This window comes from Ictalurus furcatus, chromosome 4, assembly GCF_023375685.1.
Source record: "Ictalurus furcatus strain D&B chromosome 4, Billie_1.0, whole genome shotgun sequence".
Classification (NCBI taxonomy): domain Eukaryota; kingdom Metazoa; phylum Chordata; class Actinopteri; order Siluriformes; family Ictaluridae; genus Ictalurus; species Ictalurus furcatus.
The window spans coordinates 14,545,001-14,570,780 of NC_071258.1; the positions used below are offsets into that span (position 1 = coordinate 14,545,001).

The following is a 25,780-nucleotide window of genomic DNA, read 5'->3' on the forward strand; positions in this document are numbered from 1 at the left end:
CAAAATATTGCCTTTTCTTTGTCTGAACTAAGAGGGGATCTTGGGAGGTTGTAATATGAGCACATTTTTGGACCAAATTAGATTAAATAGGCTTGGACCCAACCAAAATAGGAATATATCAGTGCTAAACGAAAAAAAATATGCTTGCATAGCCATGAAAATAGAGCCAAGAGGCAAAAGACTCAAATAATCTTCTTGCTATAAATTTACAAAAAAGTTGTAAACCTTTGTAGTCTACCATTTTACTCTTCACTCTCAGACTCTAAACATCATTTCGGTTATATGGACCAAATTAGCATACTGGAATTACCGTATATTTCTATGCACGTTCTAGAGGCCATCAACTTAGCAAAATTATTATCTTGTGATGTGTCATTGTTACAAACTGGACTGCATAAATTTTTATAATTAATTTGGATGACACCATAGTTTAATCTTTCGTTTATCAAAACACCCATACAAATTTATCTGGAATTTATCAGGAGATCAATCTGAATGCTCACACATTTAAAATAGAGTGCTCATTTGCATGTTGCACTCTATGTATGCTTAAATTTCCCTGTGTAAATATTGATGCAATGTTTAAACTTAAACGGCTGACTTAAGTTACCACATATGAATATTGCCTGGTTTAATGTTGGAAAATATAGGAAAAAAAATAATGTATAAGCATTGAAAACTTTTTTAAATTGATTATTTTGATCTTAACATAACATTTCTGTGTACAAACTATATAGAGTAGATAGAAAATAAACTTCAAAATTTGTACATTTTATTGTGTCAGGTTCTGTAAACATCATAGATTTAAATGGGATTTCCCTGACCCATACAGCATGAGAATGTAGTGAATTAATTTTAATTTGACAAAAGAGAGCATTACTGAAAGTACTGAAATTTACTCATTTATATAATTTCCTCTCTTCCTCAAGTATACACCCCCCATAGTCAATACTTTGTAGAGGCACCTTTGGCAGTAAGTACAGCTATCAGTCTTTTTGGTTAGCCCTCCACAAGGTTGGCACACTTGGACATCTTCCCCTTTGTAGACATGTTCAAGCTGGGAGAGGTTAGTTGGTTTTTCCTGATAGACAGCAAGTCTGTCCATAGATTTTCAATTTTAGGTCATGGTTTTGACTAGGGCACTCCAAAACATCCACCTTGTTCCTAGCAAGCCACTTAGCTTTGGTCTTATATTTGGGGTCACTGACCTACTGGAATATGAATTTCTGACTCATTTTGGCAAATTTTGGCAGACTGTGGGTGGTGTCAGGAACTATCTACTTCTTAATGATGGACTTAACAGTGCTCCAGGGTATCTTCAAAGCTTTAGAAATCCCTCAGCTGATGGTGTACCTTTCCCCAAGTTGGTCATGCATTTGTTTTGAATGGTCTTTGGAGTCCATTCTCCTGCATTTCTGTGGATGTACACTTGCAAAATGAAGGCCGATAGTAAACTGTAAACTGATAGTTGTTAATTCAAGCTATCGTGTTAATTGCTGTGATTCCACACCAATGTTGGAAACTTAAGTCACTATGTGTCTTTGAAGGCACCTGTTCAAGAGATGTCATAGTAAAGGGGGTGTATACTTATCAAACCAAGACATTTTTGTTGTTACTTTTTAAATAATGTTAAATAATGTTATCGTTAGCTTTTCACTAATTCCAGCTTAATGGTCAAGCATATTATATATATATATATACTTACCCGGCTGCCCTTTCTAGAGAGGCTTCAAACACTCCAAGGTAGGTCTGCATGTTCTGGGGAGTGAAGGTAATTGTAGCAAAGGCATGTGAGTGACTGGGGATACTCATCCGAGTAGGGCTCAGTTCAAACACCTCAGAGCTACGCATGGACATCTGAAACAGCAATATTCAATAAACACAATCAAAGTCTTTAAACATGACATGTTCGCATTAGCCTCAGTTACACACAAACACACCTTGTTGAGGACAGTTTTCACCTGTAAACTAAGTTTACAGGGTATTTTGCCAGGGTTCGTAAGACGGAAGCGGGCCTTGGCTGACTGACCAACCAGCACATTATTGAAGACAAACTTGTTCTCGTCCTGGATGTAGATGCCCATAGCCTCCTGATAATGCTTACATTGCAGCATGTTACTGTTCTTGCACAATCTGTGTTCTTCAAAGATTGAAGCAATATCTTCATGGGCTATTCCTACACAGAAAGAAGTGACATACACTGCCAGTCAAACATTTTTGAATACTTGGATTGACCTGCATTTTTTTTTACATATTAATCACTGTTATTACTACTGGCAAAACAAAAATATACAAAGTACATTAAATAAGTCTCAAATCTATTTGATGACATCATTTAAAGTGCACTCCAATGTTAACCTAATCTACCACAATCAAAAAATTTACAGGTCTCCCTGAAACAATACAGATACCCTCTGGCTCGAAATAATAAATATTAGAGATTAGGTTGAAAAACACTAGAGTATTTCTCCAGTGTTACTATCAGCTTTAAGACAAATATAGAGATGGGTAACAATTTAAAGGAAAAACGAGTGACTCTATTATGTTGAGGTGAATATGTTTGGGGTCCACTTATTGGCTGATCCTATCATCAATCATTCAATACTTATTATCTCTTCCAGGATGACAATTACCCTATTCACAAGAGCTCACTCAGTGGTTTGATGAGTATGAAAATAATGTAAATCATATGCTATAGTCTTCACAGTCAGCAGATCTCAACCCAATTGAACACCTATTTTGGACCAACATTTTACCTCCACTATAGATGTTTTCAAAGCTCCCACCTACTCACAAACAAATTCTGGCCAATACTGCCCACTCCCGCTTACACACTTGATGAATCCCATTCTCATCCGCAGAATGTTTGACCAATTCCGTCTGTTTGTGTATTTATTTTTGCATGTACCAGCACATGACATTTTCTAATGAACTTTGTTGGTTCTATTTCCCAAAATATAAAGAAATTAGTAATTGGCCTTGCTTTTCCAATACTTCCAGAGGAGACTGTATATAATAGACTTGTGTTTGAATGGTGTTGGCATCAGAAGTGAGTAAATATTTAATATGAGACCAGTCATGCAGTAGTTTAAAGACATGATCTTATTTTATGCTACGGAGCCATAATTTAAAAAAAAGAATTGTTTTTATTTTTTCGAACTATTATTTATTTATTTTTGTTATTAAATGTTCCAAATTGCATATTGATTAATGCAAATACAAAAAAGGGACAAGACATGCTATTTTGATCATTTAAAAGATGCTTTTTTGTGGGTGCATGACTTTTTACACATCTAAATCATGGCCTGGGTGTTCAAAAACATAAATAATGAGACTTTAAATTAAAACTCCTTAAAAATAACACTGAGTTATAAGTTTGACTGTATCCTAGCTAGTTAATGTTTTTAGGAACTTACAAACCTGGCATGCAGACCTCTGCTAGCAGCTTGTAAAGAATCCCTCCTGGGCTGTCAAAAGGGTCTCGATCAGTGATGTCCACCACCAGGCACTCCTCCCAGCAGCCTACCTGCTCTGCTACACAGTCCACAGTTACCACCTGCTGGGCACCAGGTGGAAGGACGCCAAAGCATGGAGACAAGGAGAACAACCCCATAGGCAAACGTGTCTGCAGAATTAAGTAGAAAAGAGACAAAAAATAAATAAAGGAGGCACTTTATTTTTTTTATTCATGAAATAAATGCCTGTAAGAGTATTTCTGTAAAATACTGTATACAGTGAATATAAAAAGTCCATGTTATAATTGCAGGTTTTTGTGATGTGAAAAATCATGAAATAATGGCAGATCTTTTACCACATTTATATAGCAACCAACAATATTCAAATGAAAAACAAATACAAAGATTTTTTTTTTTAGGGGGGGGGGTGGGGGGGATAAAAAAATTACAATAACCTGGTTGCATAAGTGTACACACCCCTTAACTAATACTTTGTTAAAGTACACTTTTGCTTGTAATTTAGCACTCAGTATTTTGGGGTAAAGAGTCTATAATAACTACTATATTTTTGCTTTTAAAAAATCACTTTTTAAAGACAAAAAACATGAGTCTACCAAAAAATTGTACTCATTTGACATTTTCCTTGACTAGTCTACTGATAATATAATAAACTTAACCAGTCTTGGGTCATTGTTATTATATGTCTTGAAACATATAAGCAAAGGTTCTGATCCTGGGGCGGTCAGCATTGGATGAAACCAAGATGATGTCTAGAAAATCCTACAGAAACAGCTGGTTTTATTTGGGGTTAATCAGAATCACTTCATTGATAACAGGTGTATGATAATTACTTTTACACCTTGAGTTTGAATGTGATTAGTTCTGAGCACAATCTAATGCCCCATTATAAGAGGGTATGCACACTTATGCACCCAGATTGTAAGTAGACACAACTGTGTAACAACTAAACACCCATTAAAATGTAGTAAGAAGAACATGACATACAAAGGCCGTTCATTACCTGAGAAGGTATGGTGTCCCTAATATTGTCCTTCTGGGTAGAGTCAGACTGGCGTAGTTTAATGGAGGAGGATAATCGTCTTGCTGAGTTGTTCTCTTGGGAAGATTTCTTGCTTATACTATAACAAAGAAGGTTTCTAATTAGAGAGCTTCATTTATGAACGAATATGGTAAAATTCTAAAATGTATGGATCAGTGTCTGTACCCTTTCTTCTGTTCAGACATTGGGAGATCTTTAAACATTCTGGAGATGGTGAAACAGATCTCAAATTCACCCCTATTCTGCACAGTAATTGTTTGTGTCCTGCGGGAACCATGCTCTACTGAGCCAAAGTTGATGTCATTCTCAGGGTGGATGCTGTACTTGGAATAGAGACACTGCACAGACACTTTGATGGGTACGATCTTAATGGTTTCTCTATCTTCATCAATATTTGGTTCAATGACCTAAAACAAATAATCACTAAAGTTAATTTTTGATATGAAATAGAGATTTACCAAAAATCTATATGAAAGGATTTTCTGACCTGACAGTGTAAAATTGGCTCTTGTCTGATAGACACCTCCTTGTTGTAGCAGAAGGTGACTTGGACACATGTGGGCCGGTCAGTGGGATGAAGAGAGCCTTTCTGAGGTGTAATAGTGAAGAGTGAGTTGAGTTTAGCCATTCCAGGCTCGGTAGGCTCCAGGATGAACCTTAAACAGCAATATCATTGCACATTAGCCACAGAGCGTTTAATGGTATTTTTATTCCTTGAAAAATTATAATATTGTATATATTGGATGCTTATGTAGAGTATGTGGGTGTGAACATACTTGTAGGCAATGTCATGTTTGCCCTTGTTTTTCAAGTTAACAGATAACTTCACTTCTTCTGATACTTTGATCATGCCAAAGTCCAGACTGTTGTCTGTACCTAACATATTTGTTATCAAGATAAAATGCAAACAAATGGTTATTTATGGATGGATAAAAAAACTCCAAACTTGGTGGATATGGATGAGGAATAACAACTACCTTTGGGAAATGTAATTTCCAGGGCCACATCATATGCCTCTGCCACAATATTAATGTTTTCTGTATGGACAACACCAAGAATATTCTCCACATCTGACACCTGACCAGCACACACACACACACACACACACACACACACACATACACACACATACACACACATACACACACATACACACACACTTTAGGTACCTGTACAAAAATTATTTTAACAGCAAATCGTACTGTTCTGATTATTCTTTCATAACTATGACCCAAGGTGGGCTACCACTTTAAAACATACAATTCTTTGTGAAATTGAGATCTGTACTAACATTTGAGCTATTGGTCAGCACCTTACCTCCAATCTTATGGTTTTCTTCAGACTAATAGGTTTTATGGCTTGGAAATGCATGAGCAAGGAAAACTCAGAGTGCGCCATGATGATGCCATGGTCCTGGGAAATGCTGAACTCCTCACCCAGCCCCTCAAGGCCACTCAGCCTCCAGGCGACTGGCAGTGCAGTGGGGTTACGCAAGCACAGACTGCGTGTCTCCCTCCTGGAGGACCATAGCCATGGGAAAGACATATTATATTTACACAGGGTAATCAAATAGAACTATAATGGCAACAAATCTGTCAAAATACATCAAATGTAGAATTCACTACATTAAAATATAAAACCAGAATATTATATTTTTGTTATATTTTATATAAGCAATAAGCAAGGACACAGGAAGTTAGCAGCACCCCCAATTTTGAAGATTCCTTTCACTGCAACTGCTAAATTATTATTATTATTATTATTATTATTATTATTATTATTATTATTATATAGTGGGACACAGTGTCTTAGTGATTAGCACATTTGCCTTGCACCTCTCGGGGTTGGGGTTCAAATCCCACCTCCACCTTGTGTGCACGGAGTTTGAATGTTCTCCCCATGCTTTGTGAGTTTCCTCTAGGTACTCCGGTTTCCTCCCCCAGTCCAAAAACATGTGTTGTAGGCTGACTGTCATTTTCAAACTGTCTCCAGTGTGTGAATGCATGTATGATTGTGCCTTGTGATGGCTTGGCACCCTGTCCAAGGTTTCCCCTGCCTTGAGTATTTTGAGTAGTTTTTGATTTTGTATGTCAGAGATAGCATTCATCTTATACCACAGCGGATGGCCAACAATTACAACTTCTAATTTATTAATTATGACAAATAACACTTTTTAACTAATCATACAGGATAGACTCACTGTAAACCTGCACATTCATGTAGTCATCTAATCAGGCAATCACGTGGCAGCAATGCAGTGCGAAAAAATCACACAAATACGGGCCAAGAGCTTCAGTTAATGTTCACATCAAACATTACAATGGGGAAAAGTGTGATCTGTGTGTCTTTAACCGTCGCATGGATGTTGGTACCAGAACGGCTGGTTTGAGTATTTCAGCAATTGGTCTGAGCTGACAGGAAGTCTATAGTAACTCAAATGTAAAGAGTGATTATCCTTTCTGGCAGCTCGAACCAATCTGGCCATTTTCCTCTGACCTATTCCATCAACTGTCGCTCACTCATTGTTTTTTAGTTTTTATTTCCGTAAACTCTATTGTCTGTGAAATTCCTAGGAGATCAGCAGTTTCTGAAATACTCAAACCAGCCCTCCTGGTACCAGCTGAGATGAAAGCTGAATTCATCTCAGCTTTAGCTTCCCATTACTCTCTTGACTTTCTGGCACTAACTGAGACATGGATATCTCCACAAAACTCAGCTATGCTGGCCGTTCTATCCTCTGCATATGCTTTCTCTCACACTCCAAAAGAAACTGGCAGGGGTGGTAGTACAGGTCTGCTTCACACCTCTCTCCCTGTCTCATCTCAACATCTCATCCTTCCAATTCCATGCAGTTACAGTTACCTCCCAGATCAACCTTCTCATTATCACCATCTACTGCCCTCCTGGTCCTCTAGGAGACTTTCTTGAAGAAATGGACATGCTCCTCAGCCTTTTCCCTACTGACAGCACCCCTCTTACAGTCCTTGGGGACTTCAACCTCCCCTCTGACAAGCTTGAGCCCTCTTGCCTTCTCCCTCTTCTCCCCATGTTATCCTATCCATCACTCTCCCTATCCTGCCAAAAACCAGCTATCAATACCTCTCTCCTACCTGTCAAAATCTCCATTCTATCTCTCCTTCCTCCATAGCTTCCTGCACCCTATCATCCCTTCCAGACCTCGACTCCTTTTCCTCCCTACTACTGCAGTTAGCCACAGACACTTTCCTCTCCATGGACCTCCTCTGCCCTCTATCCTCGAAACCTAGGAAGCTTTCATACCCTGTACCTTGGCTGTTGGATGCACTGTGCAGCAATCGGAGAGAACTAAGAACAAAAGAGAGAAAGTGGAGGAAATCATAACTCAACACAGATCTTGCCTCTTACTACACTCTCCAGTCCAAATTCTCATCTGAAATGACTTCTGCTAAGACTGCCTACTACAAGGAAAATCTGGAAACTTCTGCACAAGACCTTCACAAGCTCCACAACATCTTTTCTTCAATAATCAACCCACCAGCTCCTTCTGCTCCATCCTCCCTGACTGCTGAAGACCTTGCCACCTGTTATGATGAGAAGTTTGAAAAAATCTGCCAGACTTTCTCTTCTACCCCAACTCCTACACTACCCACTGAGGATTCCACTTCTCCTTCACCGGCACATTTTCCTAATTGCAAAAAAAGAGATCCTGCAGGTTATCTTGTCCTGTAAACCTATCACTTGCCCATTAGATCTAATCCCTTCCACAATGCTCCAGACCATCTCTCAAGATCTCCTCCCCTTCATCACGACTATCATCAATGGCACCATATCATCTGGTGATGTACCAAGCGCATTCAAGAGAGCAAGGATTATTCCCATCCTGAAGAAACCCACTCTGGATCCATCTGACATCGCCAACTACTGACCGGTATCACTACTCCCTTTTCTTTCTAAAATCCTTGAACACTCTGTCTACAATCAACTCTCACAGAACAACCTCCAAGATCCTAACCAGTGTGACTTCAAAGCAGCACATTCCACAGAGACTGCCCTTTTGGCGGTCACTGAGAAGCTACAGGCTGCTAGATCAACCAAACTGTCATCAGTCCTCATCCTCCTCGACCTTTTAGCAGTGTTTGACACAGTGAACCACAAGACTCTCTTATCCACCCTCATGAGTCTCGGAATTCGTGGTGCAGCATGGCAGGGGTTTGCTTCCTACCTGGAAGGTCATTCATACTAGGTGACTTGGAAGGAATCCACATCTGCTCCCTGTAGACTCTCCACTGGTGTCCCTCGAGGTTCAGTACTTGGTCCTCTTCTGTTCTCCCTCTATACTCGATCTCTTGGTGAGGTCATATCCTCACATGGGTTCTCATACCACTGCTATGCGGACTACAATCAATTCACCCTCTCCTTCCCTCCCTCAGATCCTCTTGTTTCTGCTCAGATCTTAGCATGTCTGGCAGACAACTCATCATAGATGGCAGCTCATCAGCTGAAACTGAATCCCAGCAAAACTGAACTGCTGTTCATCCCAGCTCATTCATTACCATGTCAGGATCTTGTGCTCTCCCTGGACAACTCTCTGATCCCAACTTCAGTTACTGCACTCAACCTTAGGGTAACCATAGACAATCAACTGTCCTTTTCCTCTTATATGGTTAATCTGACATGCTCATGTTGATTTCTCCTTTACAACATCAGAAGGATTTCCATTCATCAATCTTCTATACCACTTATCCTTTTCAGGGTCACGGGGAACCTTGAGCCTATCCCAGTGAGCATCGGGCACAAGGCGGGGTACACCCTGGACAGGGTATCAGAAGGATTTATCTATTTCTACCCATACAAGCCACTCAGGTGCTGGTTCAGTCTCTTGTCATTTCGAGACTAGACTACTGCAACTCACTTTTGGCAGGTCTGCCTCTGAGCACCATTCATCCTCTGCAACTGATCCAGAATGCAGCTGCATTGTTTTTAATCTTATTAAGTACAGGGGTACAGGTGTTCCTAATAAAATGGATGGTGTAAATCCCCCTTGTTCCACCAATATAGCTTCAAGGCATGGATGCCACAAGGCTTCTGAAGGTTGTATGTTTGATCTGGCACCAAGATATTAGCAGCAAATCCTTTAAGTCCTGTTAGTTGCGAGGTGGGGCCTCCATGGATCGGACTTATTTGTACAGCACATCCCACAGATGCTCAATCGGATTGAGATCTGGGGAATTTGGAGGCCAAGTCAACACCTTGAACTCTTTGTCATGTTTCTCAAACCATTCCTGAACAGATTTTGCATTGTTGTATGGTGCATTAACCTGCTGAAAGAGGCCACTGCCATTGGGGAATACTGTTACCATAAAAGGGTGCCCTTAGTACGTGTACTCAGTACATGTCAAAGTAACATCCCATATGAATGCCAGGACCCAAAGTTTCCCAGTAGAACATTGCAGGGAGCATCACCGGCTGCCTCCACCGGCTTGCATTCTTCCCATAGTGCATCCTGGTGCCATCTATTCCCTAGGTAAGCAACACATATGCACCTGGCCATCCACACGATGTAAAAGAAAACGTGATTCATCAGACCAGGTCACCTTCTTCCATTGCTCCACCGTCCAGATCTGATGCTTACATACCGATTGTAAGCACTTTCAGCGATGGACAGGGTCAGCATGGGCACTCTGACATCTGAGTCTGACATACACAGCAAGCTGTGATGCACTGTGTAGCCAATATAACAATACATAAAGCACTCTATAATTAACAATATACTCTATACTGTACTGTAAGGTACTTGTATCTGACATCTGCCATATACAAGTATTCTCTCTCTCTCATATATATATATATATATATATATATATATATATATATATATATATATATATATATTGTAAATTATAGTGCTTTGTATATTGACAGAGGCAAGTCTCCTCTTCTTATAATGAACGCATTATAAGAACGATAACATAATAGAAACAGGCACAATAATATAAACTTGTCATTTAGGTTACAGTCGTAAATATTCCAATCCACACTGCTGCAGAAAATGAACAACTTCTGATTAGAAAACTGAATCAACACCTTCTGATTCTAATAATTAATAATAATTTTAAATGTTTAATATAACAGTTAATTTTGAACTTTGGCAATCACAAGAATCAACTAAACCATCCAATTTTTAAATGGTGATTTTTATATTCAGTTTTTTCTCTCCTGCCCTATTTTCCTCATTGTGTGCAGGGACAGTGTGCTCATGGTTGCAATTCCTGACAAACTTCCAAATGTTTCATCAATGTGAAATTATGACCTAAAATGTGCTTAAAATATTTTTAATTGCATAAATGAAGTTGCAATCTGTCATCCATTACCCAAACACAAAGGATACACACACACATACATTACATATACACATATACGCATATATATATATATATATATATATGTATGTATGTATGTATGTATAAACGCTTCATGTTTGCAATGGTAATGGATGAGTTTACATGTGTGCAACTTCATATTTATACACCAGGGAAACAGGGGTCTGAAAGAAAATTTTTGACAATTTTTTGTCCCAAAAATGATGACTTATTCCTTAGGGTCTTTAATAATTTTGGCACATATATTTTTGAGACAAAATAATATTCTTTAAAAAAGTAGATTTTATGTCGGAATTATGATAAATAGTTTCTCCTGTTCGACTGGAAAGATTATACAATATTTTTTGCTCTTTTTTATGAAGGGTGGCAAAAATTCTGGAAGGCACTGTCATGGTAATATGTTATAAACATAGTTGGACTAAACAAAAGTCTATATTAAGTTCTTTTACAGTCATTTGTCATAAACAACAACAACAAAAAAAACACTAATATGTGTTAGAAACCACATTACATAATATCATGCTCCTGACCTGTCCAGGAAAATCTTATCAAAATTAAATTGCTTGCACTCCACTTCCAGCTCTGGCCGGACTCCTCTGCAAGAGATGAAGAAGATGCCAGGTTCTGGGTTGTCCTTAATACAGCACACCACTCTGTCTTCTGTGAGACCTGGAGTGGTGGGGTATGCCCATACTCTGAGCTCCTGCAAAGTGTACAGTATGCAGTGTTCAGTACATGAATCTGGCCTTATGGACAATATATACTTTGGACACTAGATGGAGACATTCTTCCTTTGTGTTTTTTTCTTTTGACTTGCCTTGCTAACCTTTGTTTTCAACTTTCTCTGATTTGCTAGGCTATACCCTCCATTTTCTTTGTTCTTTACTCAGTCCTCTGTTCCTCATGTGTGTATTAAGCCAGTGGTTTTCAAAGTGGGGGCCTCAGGAGGCCTCAACAATTTGGTGTGAAAAATAAATAAATACATAATTTTTTCTTTCTCACTCTCAGACAACCACAAACACACACACAATCAATTCCTAATATAATGTAATGTAAAGATGTAAGATGTAATTATTAATAAAAAAAAAGGGGGGGGGATATATTCAGAAGTCTATATTTTTAATGTGTTTTAAAGACATCTTGCAAAAGGGGGGCCTTGGTCAAATGTAAATGCCATTTGGGGGGCCTTGCCCTGGAAAAGTTTGGGAACCCCTGTACTAAGCCACTGTCTTTGCCTTTTGTTACTACTGCTTCATTTTTTGCTGCCTGCCCTCTCAATTTGGCTGGACACTTGAGACCAAAGCTATGGAGGAATACAGGATGTCCCAAAAGTCTCCATATATAGGGGAAATTAACACTTTTTTGCAAAATATAACTTTTGTGGCGACAGGCCGGCAGCTGGCGCACAAAAGGGAAAGAGTGCTCCTCCCGTGACTGCCGCTATGGTGCTGAAGAGACAGCTCCGCTTCAGCAACACCAATGTTTTGGATAGCCGGAGAGCACATCGCTGCGGGGCGGGGCCGCCGACACACACATGGCTGGCGGCTGATGATCAGCACAGCAGCTCTCCACCATCCAGCAGCAGACGGGAGAGTGTAAAAAGGCCATCCTCAGCTAGCAAAGGGAGAAAGGGCTCCAGAGGTATGCATGATAATTTGTTTTGTGTCTCTTGCAGAGGATTCGGAGGGAACGGAGGATTTTGCATCCTGGCTGCACCCGCGTCGCTGTCTGACTGCAGAACGGGATCTCAGCCGCTCGGAAAGCCCCCAGCACAGCCCTGGCAGCCCCGTGGATAACACTGATGCCTGAGCACTTCATCCCACTGCAGCTCCTTTGCACACCACACCCTCATGGAATTTAAATAAACTCTGCACGTTTGCCCCAGAAATGGCCTCTTGTGTGTCTGCGCTCAGCCCACCGCTGTCTAGTCTCACTACACTTTATTTACAAAACATCCTCTACATGATTGCCATTTCTTTGTAAACACACAGGAGTCATTTCTCCCAACCGTATCATGTGTGATATGCTTCTCCAAGCTCAGGAGGTGCTTCACTTCAGCTCCAGTCCTAGACCTGCCTGATCCAGCCCTCCTTTTCATTGTGGAGGTGGAAGCTTCAGAGGTGGGTGTTGGAGGGGTGCTGTCTCAGAGGTCATCTGACAACAAACTCCACCTATAATTTTTTTCACACTGGCTGCTCCCCATGGAACAAAATCACAATGTTGGCAACAGAGGAAACTGCTGACAAAAAAGCTTGGAGGAATGTAAGCAGTGGTCAGGGGGGCTCAACAACCATTCACTGTGTGGCCTGACCATAAGAATCTCAAATATATCCAGACTTAACCCCCATCAGGCCAGCTGGGCTCTGTTTTTCAAAAGATTTCAGTTTACTATCTCCTACTGTTCTTATTCCAGTTAACCTGAGACCCTGAACTTCCCATAGTTCCAGCATTGTAGCCCCAGTTCACTGGGGAATTGAGACTGTTGTCTAATGGGCACAGCAGGGAGAGCCAGAGCCAGGAGGTCCTCCCAACTGACTTTTGTCCCTGCTTTTGTACACACCCAGGTATTGCAAAGGGGGTTTCATGGTTCACACCTTGCTGGTCACCCAGGTGCAATGTGGACCCTTGACTTCATCAAAAGGTGCTATTGGTGGCCCAGCATAGAAGCAGATACACAGGGTTTAGAAAACGTCCCCAAGGGATATTCAATCCACTACCCATCCCCAAACAACCCTGGTCCCCCATATTGCTAAACTTCATAACAGGACCTCCCACCTCTCAAGGTAATTCAGTCAGTAATTCAGTCATTCTAGTGATAAATGATAGATTCTCCAAGGCATGCCATTTGATCCCTTTACCTACTGTAAACTTCTCCCTGCTAAAGTTACTGCTGAACTAATGTGTACACATATGTTGAGTCTGTGGTCTCCCACAGAACTATGGCTCTCCCACAGGACAGCTCCAGTTTACCATCTAGTTCTGGAAGGCATTCTATCTGCCAGCCTCTCCTCTGGTTTCCATCCTGAGTCCAATGGCCAGACAGAGAGGTTGAACCAGGACCTGGAGATGACACTGCACTGCACACTGGCATCCATTACCCCAAGCTCCTTGAGCAACTACCTCCTGTGGGCAGAGTATGTGCACAACCCTATATGCTGCTTTTCTACTGGGATGTCCTCGTTTGAGTGCCAGTTCGGGTACCAGCTCGCGCTGTTCCCGGAGCAGGAGCCCAATGTCACGGTCCCTTCAACACAGAGGTTCGTCCATTGCTGTCAGTGCACCTGGCGTGGAGGGTTCTACAATGGGCTTCTCAGCACCAACAGCTTCAGGCCAACCTCTGGCGCAGACCTGCCCCAGCTCGCGCAGATCTTCCCTGCAGTTAATATCCTGTGAACACCCCCCCCACACACACTTTGTGTTTTTCTTATAACTCACTTTGTTAACCTTCTTTATTGTTTTCAACTGTCTCTGATTTGGAAGGCTATATAGACCCTCCCTTTCTTTGTTCTTTGTGCAGTTCTCTTGTTCCTCACGTGAGTACCAAGCAACTGTCTTTGCCTTTTGTTACTAGTGCTTTTTCTTTTGCTGCCTGTCTGGCTCTTTTGTGAATTTTACATGATTACTTGTTTTTTGGACATAGGATTCTTCTGTTTAATGGTTGGATTGTTTTTGGATCTCTGACTGCTGTCTTGTGGAACTTTTTGGAGTAAAGATTTGTCTGTTTTTTTCCCTCCTTTCTCTGTCTCTTGGAGTTTCTCTGCAGTTACGCCCAGCCTAGCCTGTGGAGCAGTGGTTAAGTTGTTGGGTCATCACCACCATCACCTAGGTTCAAATTCTGTCCAGGGTCACTAACCCTTACAGCCTTCATTCTCTTAAAAAAGTTTTCTGTATTGAAATTTTGTATTAAGACATACCTTTCTCTCATTGGGCTTAAGAACCATGCTCAGAGGGTCCAGGATGAATGTGGTGGATTTGGTGTCTCGGTGGAGGCAGAAATGAACCTCTGCCTCCATGGGGGAGTTGTTGTGTATTACTAGTCTTTCTGTGTTTTCTGGGCACTTCTTTTCCTTGTACCTATGTAAAGAGCTACAGTGTTGTAACTTAGTAATTCATTTTGTCATTTACAAATTTCCCATCATAACAATGTGATAATATGGTTAGTTTCCAAGAGTATGCATTCGACACATTATTTAAATAATTTCTATATGTATGAGCAATATAAGGAATATTTGAGGGAATTATTATTATTAGGGAATGTATACTTAAATTCTAAGAGCAAGAAAAATAAAGCACCTGTCTCTAGTTCTTCCACAAAGCAGGGGCCCGAAGTCATAAAGGCCTGAGCGGATGATGTATGTCTTCTGTAAGCCATTTTCTTTCTGCATGGCCTTTTTACAGTGGGCAAACACTGTCCTATAACACACAAATGAAAACCATCCGAATAAACAACAGAATATGGGCAAACAGTTGCTAAAATGGGTTCTGGTCACAGGTCTACTGCCTGTTCTCCAGATCTGCAAGTAATACTCACTTATAGTCTTTGCTGATGAATGGGAAAGCACAGATGCCTCTGCAGTAGAGCTGATAGCAGCGCTTGGTCCCCATCACTTCAAACCCCAGAGTCTGTTTAAAATCACCAGGCACAGATGAGTGGAACCACAGTTTCAGGGTCACTTCTCCATTTGCCGGCACAACCCAGCGAAAATGAGTGAGCCTTCATGAGAACGAGGATGAAATCATCAAAAAACAATAGTAACAAAAGCAAAAATGATTGTACATATAAAATACATAATCAGGTTTACTGTAAAAAAAACAAAAAAAAAACAACAACAACAAAAAAAAATGAAATGGATTATTTTAACTCATAAAGCAAAATATAAAGAGTAATACATATATATAAAACCAAATACCTTTGGCTGTGTTCTGTAAGACAATCTGTAAGAGACTTGCTGTGGTCAGTTTCAGATAAGGGGGTGACCGTGTTCAATGGAGGTGAATGAGAGTCTATGCTCTTGCTTCCTTTTTTTGCAGGAACTCGCCGCTTGTCTTTTGGGGTCCCCTTGGCTGATTCCTCTTTCACTGGGGCCTTTTTCCCTTTGCCTTTGTTCAGGGTTGTAACATCCTCCTATGCAGGCAAAGCAAACAACCAAGTGTCTATTTCACTAATCATCAAGTCTTTTTAAAGATAGACTAAACATATAATTCAAATAAAGTTTCTGAGCAGAACTGTCCAACCTAAAATTCAATCATATTAAAAGCATCATAGATGATATTTTCCGCCCATTTTTTCTCCTTGTGTCACCTGCCAATTGCCACACACCAGCCAGCTCTCCCCTATCACATGACAGCTACCAATTGAAGAGGGTGAAGGCTAACATATGCTTCCACCAAGATACATGAAGCCAGGCAACTAGCCAATTCAATCTTTTTGAACAGTAGGGGAAATAAGTATTGGATGCGTAAACATTTTTTTCAGTAAATATAGTTCCATTTAAAATGAAATTTTCACCAGACATCAGTATTAACTCAAGATATCTGGAAATATAAAGAATTCACAATATTAAAGTCTAGAAATAAAGTTATGTGCAACAAAGTGGAATGACACCGGAAAAAAGTATTGAACACGCTAAGAAAAAGCAGTTCTCCAAGGCAAGGTAAGGCAAGGAACAAGCTGAAATCCAAAAGTAATTATACCCCCTATCTGTGCAAATTCATATCAGCTGGGTTAGTAAATTGATGGTCTATAAAAAGGCTTTTGGTTACCAAGGTGTCACACAAGAAACATCTCATGATGCGTAAAAGCAAAGAGCGCTCCCAACACCTTCAGAACCTTATTGTTGCAAAACATATTGATGGAATCGGATACAGATATATTTCAAAACTGAATCCTCCAGTAAGCACCATTGGGGCCATTATCCGCAAGTGGAAGCAACATCACTCCCTCTTCAACCAGCCACGCACAGAAGAAACTCGCAAGATTTCTGACCAGGGAGTCAGAAGAATAGTCAGAAGAGGAAACCAAGAGCCAAGGACCACTTGGAAAGAGCTCCAGAAACACTTGGAGGCAGCAGGTGCCATCGTCACAGAGAAAACAACAGGCAATGCACTCCACTGCTCACGCTCACCCCGCAAGACTCCATTACTAAAGAAAAGGCATGTCAAAGCTCATTTAAAGTTTGCTACAACTCATTTGGACAAGCCTATGAAATACTGGGAGAGTTGTAGTCTGGTCAGACGAGAGAAAAATTTAACTTTTAGGCTGTCATGCTACACACTGTATTTGGAGAAGATCTGCCGCTGCACATCACCCTTAAAACCCTATACCAACAGTGAAGTTTGGAGGTGGAAGCATCATGGTGTGGGGCTGTTGTTCATCACATGGTACTGGCAGACTTAAAAAAAATTGAAGGAACAATGAATGGAGCCCTTTCCCTGATGATTCTTGAGAAGAATCTGCTGCCATCCGCCAGAATGATGAAGATGAGACGTGGGTGGACCTTCAAGCAGGACAACGATTCAACGCATACAGCAAAGGAAACTCTCAATTGGTTTCAGAGAAAAAAAAATCAAGGTGTTAGAATGGCCCAGTCAATCACCTGACTTGAATCCAATTGAACAAGATTTAAAGACAAAATGTTTAGAAGAATCTGTGAAAATCACACCTGAATACTGCGGCTGACTAATTTCTTCATACAGGAAGCGTCTTGAAGCAGTCATTATAAACAAAGGCTTCTCTACTAAGTTCTAAATAATTTTCAGATAGCGTGTTCAATACTTTTTCCCTGTGTCATTCCACTTTATTACACATAACTTCATTTATGGACTTTAATGTTGTGAATTCTTTATATCTCCGGATTTCTTGAGTTAATACCAATGTCTGGTGAAAATGTCATGTGAAGAGCCCCACTGGAAATATATTTACTGAAAAAAATGTTGACACGTCCAAAACTTATTTCCCCACTGTATATGAGCTCACAGATGATCACGATTGGCTAGTGTTGCTGATATTGACAAGTAAAAGACAGTACAACATTCAGTATAACCTTCAAAACCCAGACAGCACAGCCAATTTTGCTCCCTTGCACCAATGAATGTGGAATCAAGATTTGAACTTGCAAGATCTGATCTCCAAACAATAGGGCAAACAATTTTATGTTACACCACTTGGGAGTCCCATGATGTTTCTCTAATGTAAATTTTTTTTTTTTTTTTTTTTTTTTTTTTTAAATATTGCTCAGAGGAAAGTATCCACATACCTTTGCAGACACTGTGGGGCTTAGGGCTTCTGTCTCAAAGTCTGTCTCCCGCTTCTCCTCGGCTGAATCTTCCAGAGATGAGGGCATTAAGAAGGTGAAGCAGCCAGGAGTAAGACGGAAGCTGGACACCACTCTCCTTTTGGGGTATGGGACTATTGAGAACAGCATGGGAGGAGGAATAGGTGGACCCGTGGGTCCAAGCCCTAACCCATCCAAAACCTAGGGACAACATCAGAAGGTGAGTAAAACATTAGCTCTGGGATGTGCAATTATTACCTTATACAGTCATGTCAAAAAATAAGCACACCCTATGACATATTTGGACAAGCAAACATTTGATCCTCTCTGAAACAGTGCCTATTAATAAAGTTGATACACTATCAAATGACACATAAAATTACATTTTGTAGTAATTTTCACGATTTAAATGAATAAAAAAGTTCTGCCGACTGGATGGGCAGAGACTGGGTTTGTCACGGAGAAAGGATCTGTGGACTTCGCGGATGACTACATGTGCGTGAATCTCTTTATCTTCTATCTTGCAATGACCCTGCGTGAGTGTGACCACATTATTTACCAAAGGTACCATTTCTTTGTTTTTGCCCTCGTGGTGAAGCAGCCATTTGGTTTGAGGATTCTAAGAATGCCAGCTACATTCAGACCTGCAACGAGGAACTGGGTACCATTAGTTTGTTTGTTTTATGGGGTAATGCCGGCTTTTGTTGGTTAATCTGGGCGAATAGCCTATATCTTTTGAGTGTTGTGCACACATATGTCTGTTGTTGTGACTGTGACATTTGAAACTTCTTAAGGGATTCTGTGAACTGAATATAATGTAAAATTGAAGCTGAATGTCTACTGACTCAACTTTTATGTTAAATACTTTATGACTATATTAGTAAAAAGTTTAAAGGTTTAAACATTTGTTTGGTTACTGACTTTCCATCTACACTTAAGTTGTCTACACTTTAAGTTAGTCTATTTTCCTAAGATCATAGATAGTTAATCAGTGATGATAGATATTATCATGGTATGATGGTATATAGTGGGCATTTCATAAAGAGTATATTTACTAATTGGATAATTCTGGAATGCAAGTGGAACCTAAGGCATTAGCTGAGTAACATAAAACATAAAGAAGAGTAAGTATTTAGTATTTCTCTTGATAAATAGAAAAGAACTCTGTGTAGCTCCCTCAAGTAAAAGGTATTACACCAAAGGGGCACTACATATGCAAAGACCAGGCCTTTTGGAATAATGTGCTCTGGACAGACGAATCAAAGATTTGTTTGGCCAAAGACTTGTTTGGCCACAGTAACAGCAGACATGGTTGGCGCAGACCAAAGACAGCTTTTCAGGAGAAGCATCTCATACCAACTGTAAAGCACACTGATAGAAATGTTATGGTATGCGGCTGCTTCGCTGCCTCAGAGACTGGCCAGCTTGCGTTCTTTGATTTGGTTCTTTGATATGAATTCTGCATCATATCAAAGAGTGCTTGAAGATAATGTGAGGCCATCTGTCTAAAAGTTGAAGCTGAACCGAAAGTGGACCTTCCAGCAGGATTATGATCCTAAGCACACTAGCAAATCCATCAAGGAATGGCTCAAAAAGAAGAAACAGAGGGTTATGGAATGGCCTAATGAAAGCCTGGATTTGAATCACACTGAAATGCTTTGGGGGGATTTGAAACGGGCAGTACATGCAAGAAAACCCTCAAACATCTTGCAACTAAAATAATATTGCATGGAAGAGTGTTCAAAAATTCCAGCAAGCCTGGTGGCCAATGTCATGTAATGTTATGTAAAATGCCTACAAGACATTATGTCTGCTAAAGGGAGCAATACTGGCTTCTGAGGCCAAGGATGTACTTACTTTTTCCACATACATCTATTGATATTTCTGTTGAATAACTGAAATATCTGTTTCCTTGTGGTTTTGTTCAAGTATGCCACCTTCATCAATATGCATGTTTCAAAGATGATCAAACGTTTGTTTGTCCAAATATGTCAAAAAAGCCATCAATTTCTATGGGGTGTACTTATTTTTTCATGACTATATGTTGCTTTTTAATTTTTATTTATTCTTCTTTTTTTTTTTTACAAAGCTGCACAGAATGAGAATATAGACCACCTGGAGTTTATCAGGCTTTACTGAGGGCTTAGACACATTATTTCAGTTTGCAGTACCTCATCACGTGATGGAAGCTTCATGCTGTCTAGAAGCTTGTCTATGCTTGCCTCCTCTTTTTTGCTGATAGAAATGTAGGTGTGGGGGATGAACTCTATTGCCAGCTCATTCTCTGAGCCCTCTGTGCCATCGGGCAACAGGTGAGTCTGGCTGGGTGTTGGAGACAGCAGCTTAGACTCAGCAGTGTTCATTTTCATCCTCTCTTTCACCCGCTCCTTTTTGGCCCTCTTGCTGGATAGCTTATGATGTTCTGAGGCTTCCTCAGGCCCCTGGTGCTGATCCTCTGAAGGAAGAGAATTCAGCAGAAGGCCCTGAGTCCTATCCCAGTTCTGCAGCATGTGCTGGATCAGTGGTTGGCTCTGCTCGTATAGCTGGAAGCGGGAAAACAACTGCCTTTCGGCCTCAGTTATCTGGTAACATCAGAGCCAAAGAAATGCTGGAATTAGGCCAAGAGTATATGAGCTTTATCCAAAATGTTGCAGACTAAGTAGGGTTAAGCTCTCCTTTTTATAGTGAGGTAAGAAAAGAGATTAGGCTTGGATTTACCCAGTTATAGCTAAAGCACCTCACATGCCTTTATAAGATGTCTACTTTATGACTTTAACAGTTAGTATTGATTTAGCCCTGGCTCAAACTGACCAGTTCTTTCTCCAGTTCATCCAGTGGCAGTAAAGAATTATCATGGCCAGTTGGCTTGCTGTTTTTGCCATCTTTGACTTTCTTTTTGCCTCCTTCATCAAGTTCTCCGGCACCCTCTAAAAGTGAGTCTTTGACTTCTGTGCAGGAAGACATCTTTCTACCCCCTTTAGGCTGCTGTTCCAGTACAGTGTCAGAGTGCAGTTCTACAACAGGCTATATATAGGAAGCATATCAAATCAAAGTAACCTTTTTTTTCTTACAATAGCATGTTTTTATTATTATTATTATTATTATTATTATTATTATTATTATTATTATTATTAACTACCAGCGTCTCTGACCTGGGCAACTCCCAACTGACTTCTCCTTTCTGTTAAATCCTCTGTAAGTATTTCCTTTTTTCCCCTCTTGTATTTTTTCTTCAGATCCTCCTCCTCTCTGAGCTTCTCCTCCTGATGCCTCTTCTCCTGCTCCCTCTCTTGCTTGCTACAATCCATAATCAAATTAATTCCATAATCAAATTTAATTTTATACGATTATTATTACTTTAAAACCAACAACCTGGTTTCCCAGATTCAGTTATAAACTTAAAACCATGTGCTTAAAATATACAACGTATACTTTTTTAAAATTTTATTTTTAGTAAAACTGCCATGCAGCTGAAGATTACCTGTACATATGTTCCTTTAGCATCTCCAAGTGCTGAAGGTCTGCATATGCTTTCTCTTCCTCACACAGGGCGTCATACTCATCCTCATCCATCTCCTGCACATGCAGCTTTTCTCTTTCAGCCTGTTCCCTTTGCAAGGCCTCTGATCACATACAAACAAGTTTTGTTAATTACACTTGTTAATTTACTGCTCTATTAATCTGTCTAATTCTGTGCATGAATGTGCTCATTTAAATAAATGCTACTAAGGTAATATGTACCCTATAGATATGTTTTTTATTCAGTAGTTTAATACACTCCTTTCTTTTCACAGTATTTCCTATTTTCCCTTTAACTTCCTTCTCTCTTATTTCCACCCTCTCAATATCTTCTTTTCTCCTGTTCCCTTTTTTTCCTTCCACCATCACCTGTCATCTCCAGTTGAGCTCTCTCTCTGGATCTGAATTCAAAGTAGCTGTCAGTGAGGTTGATAACATAGATGTGCTGGCGGTTGTTCAAGGCTTTGATGATGACATGGAGCACAGTGCTTGGAAAGCGGCAGTACATTGTTTCCAAGCCATCAATCACGATGCCTCGGTTGCAGTCGCTAAGCTACAGCACAATGGAAATGCATAACTGACATACATCAAAGCAAGGAAGCATTTTGTGCAATAATAAAGAAACATAGCATTGAAAAGGAATGTTAAACACACAGTACAGTATGTTCAATAATGCAGTCAAATCATGTTGTGGTGGCCATAAACATTGTGGTGGTTCTTACCTGTAGTCTCTCTGACAGAATCTCTACCAGGAGATCATCAGGCAGTAAACTATTCATGCCTCCCAGCTCACCCACCTGACTCACATTCTCATTAGGGAGCCTGTGAGTTGGACCAGCCTGCACATAACCAATAAACTGTAATTGCACTCACCTCACATCCAATCTAATTCACACAAAAACTGTATATAAATTACATTATTAAAGGTAAGTAGCATTCTTCCTGAGATGAATATAGCAGGCATATCATTATAGAGTCCAGTCTAGAATAATCCTATGTATAAAAATATTTTACATATTACAATATTATTACTTATTCAGTACAATATGTTACTATATAATACTGTATACAACACACTGTTGGAAATATGTTACAATCCAATTAGTTAAAATATAAATACTACACACTTCTTTTTTGACTGATTGCAAGAAATAATCTAATAAAGGCCTTCATAAAGCAGTGCAACTGAGTTATGGGAGAGACAAATGTAAGCTAATTTATAATGTGCCAATTTATATTTTTGACCACAATAACATCCAAATTAAATGTAATTTGTTACGTTTCTTAGCAAAGAGTTTATAATACATTAAAAATAATGCTGGCTAATGTTAATATTCTTTGTCTGACAAGATAAAAAGGGAAAGTGAGGTGGGGGACACGTGAAAGGAGACGTGAAAGGATTGGTGAAAGGAGAGAAACACAGCTCTCAAAGAAATTTGAGAGTGTTTATCATTAGTAATATTAATAAAGTGTCTAATGTGTTAAAGACAAAGAATTAATTTATGATTCCATGTCCAATGGTATTCCCAACACATTAAATCAGTGAAGCTATTCAATAAACATTTAGTTTAGTGCAGAAGTTCAAATAGGTGAGGTTTTTATAGAGATGTATACATTATGCATTTTGAATAACTGTTTGAAGATGATTACCACTGTAGCACTGGGATTAGAGTCATCATTTTTCTTTGCTCCCACAGTGCTGGTCTTATTGTTTGTTGAGATAGTGGATGTGGGGGCTTTGGAGTCAGTGTCCTGAATACCCTCAGCAGTGTGCTTGGCTAATGCCTCAACACTGAGAATGCCTTCAGCCTGACAAGCCGCAGTCATCACATTTAACACAGCTGGGGCTAAAAACACACAGACACAGAAATTTAATCTATCCACAAAATTAAAGTTGTTAAATTTACTTACTTTAGTTTTAAACTAATAAATTTACAAATAGAAGGTGGAAAAAAGGTAGAAAATAATCCAGGAACATGTATATTCACCAGTATGTTCTGCTGTGCCTGGCACAGACTCAATGGTGGCTCCAAACAGCTCTCTGGCCTGCTTGCTTGCAGTGCTGGTTCCAGATGACACAGCCTCTTGCACTACGGAGTCTATGTTCAAACACGCAGCACCGTAGTACCGTGCCAAGCTCACAGCCAAAACAGTCTTACCTACACACACATACAATCATCTTACCAGTGGCAAAGGCAAAACAAAGGACCATGGAAGCTAGATCCACTCTATAGACTTTCAGGAATGAACTTACAGTATACTGCAAGGGTTGTATATTAATAAAGTGAAGTACAAAAGCCTTTGAACAGTCATATCACATTACTCACTTAGATTAAAATACAGTATAGTATATCTAATTTACTTGTGTACTATTAATGCTATCTCTGTAAAGGCCCAAATTTAAAATTAAATGTGCTAAGTATGCTGCTTTCTCTAAAATTGGAGTAGTGACATGATTACCAAATAGCATGATGTGTTATTATTTAACCAAGCGGTTCAGAGATTCTCAGCCTACCTGAGAGTGGAGCACCATGCACTACAATGGCAATGCCTTTGCAGTTGTGAGCAGCTTGGCCTGCTGTTGACAAATCAATGCCCATGTATTGAGCAATGGCTCTAGACACAGGGTTCACCTCCAGATCACCCATCCTGCTGGTCTTGATGTCTTTGACCACATCTGTAAGGATAACACAGCGCCATCTTTATTCACTGTCAATTTGATTAATGTACCTGATCTCGTCAAACTTTTTTAAATACTCCAGTATTGAGCATTAAGTTATGAACAGTGCTGAACATTTTCCATTAACTCAGCGCAAGCATACCTGCACCAGTGGATGTCCGATATTGGGACAGTACAGATGTGGCATCTGCCTCACCCACGTCCAGAGGGCAATCTTCAGCTGGAGCATTTGATAAGTTATCCTCTCGCCCTGCACACTTCTCCTTGGCATCGGAAGACTCGACATCTTTATGAGAGTCAGCTAAAGCACAAGGGAAATGTGGATGTTGCCCATGTTTGGAACAACCTTGAACATTTTTTTCCACAAAGAACAATCCCTTTTTTTTATATAGCATGATGTATGGTATATAATCTCTGACTGAGTTTGTTCATAAATCTAACAGCATGAGTCAGCAATATATTACAAGTGGGTTTTATACAGTTTATCAGTACACCAAGGTGGAAATCCAGTTAGGCACAGTTTTAGAAAACAATCAAGTCAAGAATCTACACCTTAAATTATAAAATTTCTACTGGTTATACCAGCTGTTACATAACATATGTGATTTGAAAACCCACATAAATTCAGTGTATCAAAGTTAAAGATGAACCAATTCATTTCACAAATCAATGTTACTGTGAGGACTGACTGCACAGCTACATGCAACTCTTTGACTAAAACCAATCTTAAATTTCAGTATGTATTTTTGGTCAGTGCATATGTAATCTGTGCATATTGGTGCTTTCACTGGTGAAACAAAAAATAATTAATGTATTGCATAGTACCACACGGGATCAAAGATAAATGCAACAAAGTATGATCAAAATTGTGCAGCTGTCTCAAAATAAATCACAGACACTATAACTACTAAGATGTCATTTGGGTGAAACAAAATTATGCAAATAAAACCATGCTAATTTGGTCTCAAACATTGTTTGCCTTATTTTGTTTAGTATCCTTTAATTTAAATGAAAGAGGATATAGTACCTGGTTCAGGTTTCCTAAACGTATGCTGTTGGTAGTAGTCCAGGAGTTCAGCAGGCAAAGGCTCGCCAGGGGCTCGAGGGGGTAGCAGCAATATATTATGTGCATCATATCCGTTTATCAACCGCAGGATCTGGGGAGATAAATGGATTAAGTTTATATAACAATAAACTGACATGGTTAATCCAGCTACAGAGCATGTGGTTTATGAGGTAATATTTTATGATGACTGTCACGATTCCCCCTTAAAGCAGCGTGCTCTAAGCGCGAATGCGCGAGCACCTGCTTTCCCGTTGTTGACCGTAGTGACATCTGGACACGTGTGTTTTGTTTATGTTTCTGTCATGTCTCCTCCCTGTTCTGTCATTGGCTGGGATTTCGCGTGGGTCCGTATTGCTCTCAGCTGCTA

At 39.8% G+C, this 25,780-nt stretch overlaps 1 protein-coding gene across 1 annotated transcript in view; it reads right to left on the minus strand.

Annotated features, from left to right (window-relative positions):
- Nucleotides 1–25,780, minus strand: part of LOC128606758 (hydrocephalus-inducing protein homolog) — a 121,930-nt gene that overhangs the window by 15,018 nt on the left and 81,132 nt on the right. Inside the window, exons 35-60 of the mRNA XM_053623150.1 lie at nt 25,375–25,504; nt 24,490–24,648; nt 24,183–24,344; nt 23,656–23,826; nt 23,318–23,514; nt 22,390–22,506; nt 22,037–22,220; nt 21,630–21,771; nt 21,301–21,445; nt 20,960–21,172; nt 20,320–20,730; nt 18,131–18,349; nt 15,785–15,999; nt 15,406–15,588; nt 15,168–15,287; nt 14,789–14,948; nt 11,405–11,577; nt 5,833–6,031; nt 5,493–5,592; nt 5,292–5,391; nt 5,003–5,171; nt 4,681–4,922; nt 4,477–4,594; nt 3,421–3,625; nt 1,941–2,176; nt 1,706–1,857 (exon numbers count right to left, since the gene is read on the minus strand). Coding sequence (XP_053479125.1) covers nt 1,706–1,857; nt 1,941–2,176; nt 3,421–3,625; nt 4,477–4,594; nt 4,681–4,922; nt 5,003–5,171; nt 5,292–5,391; nt 5,493–5,592; nt 5,833–6,031; nt 11,405–11,577; nt 14,789–14,948; nt 15,168–15,287; nt 15,406–15,588; nt 15,785–15,999; nt 18,131–18,349; nt 20,320–20,730; nt 20,960–21,172; nt 21,301–21,445; nt 21,630–21,771; nt 22,037–22,220; nt 22,390–22,506; nt 23,318–23,514; nt 23,656–23,826; nt 24,183–24,344; nt 24,490–24,648; nt 25,375–25,504 — 4,622 coding nt within the window. The remainder of the gene's footprint in view (nt 1–1,705; nt 1,858–1,940; nt 2,177–3,420; nt 3,626–4,476; nt 4,595–4,680; nt 4,923–5,002; nt 5,172–5,291; nt 5,392–5,492; nt 5,593–5,832; nt 6,032–11,404; nt 11,578–14,788; nt 14,949–15,167; nt 15,288–15,405; nt 15,589–15,784; nt 16,000–18,130; nt 18,350–20,319; nt 20,731–20,959; nt 21,173–21,300; nt 21,446–21,629; nt 21,772–22,036; nt 22,221–22,389; nt 22,507–23,317; nt 23,515–23,655; nt 23,827–24,182; nt 24,345–24,489; nt 24,649–25,374; nt 25,505–25,780) is intronic.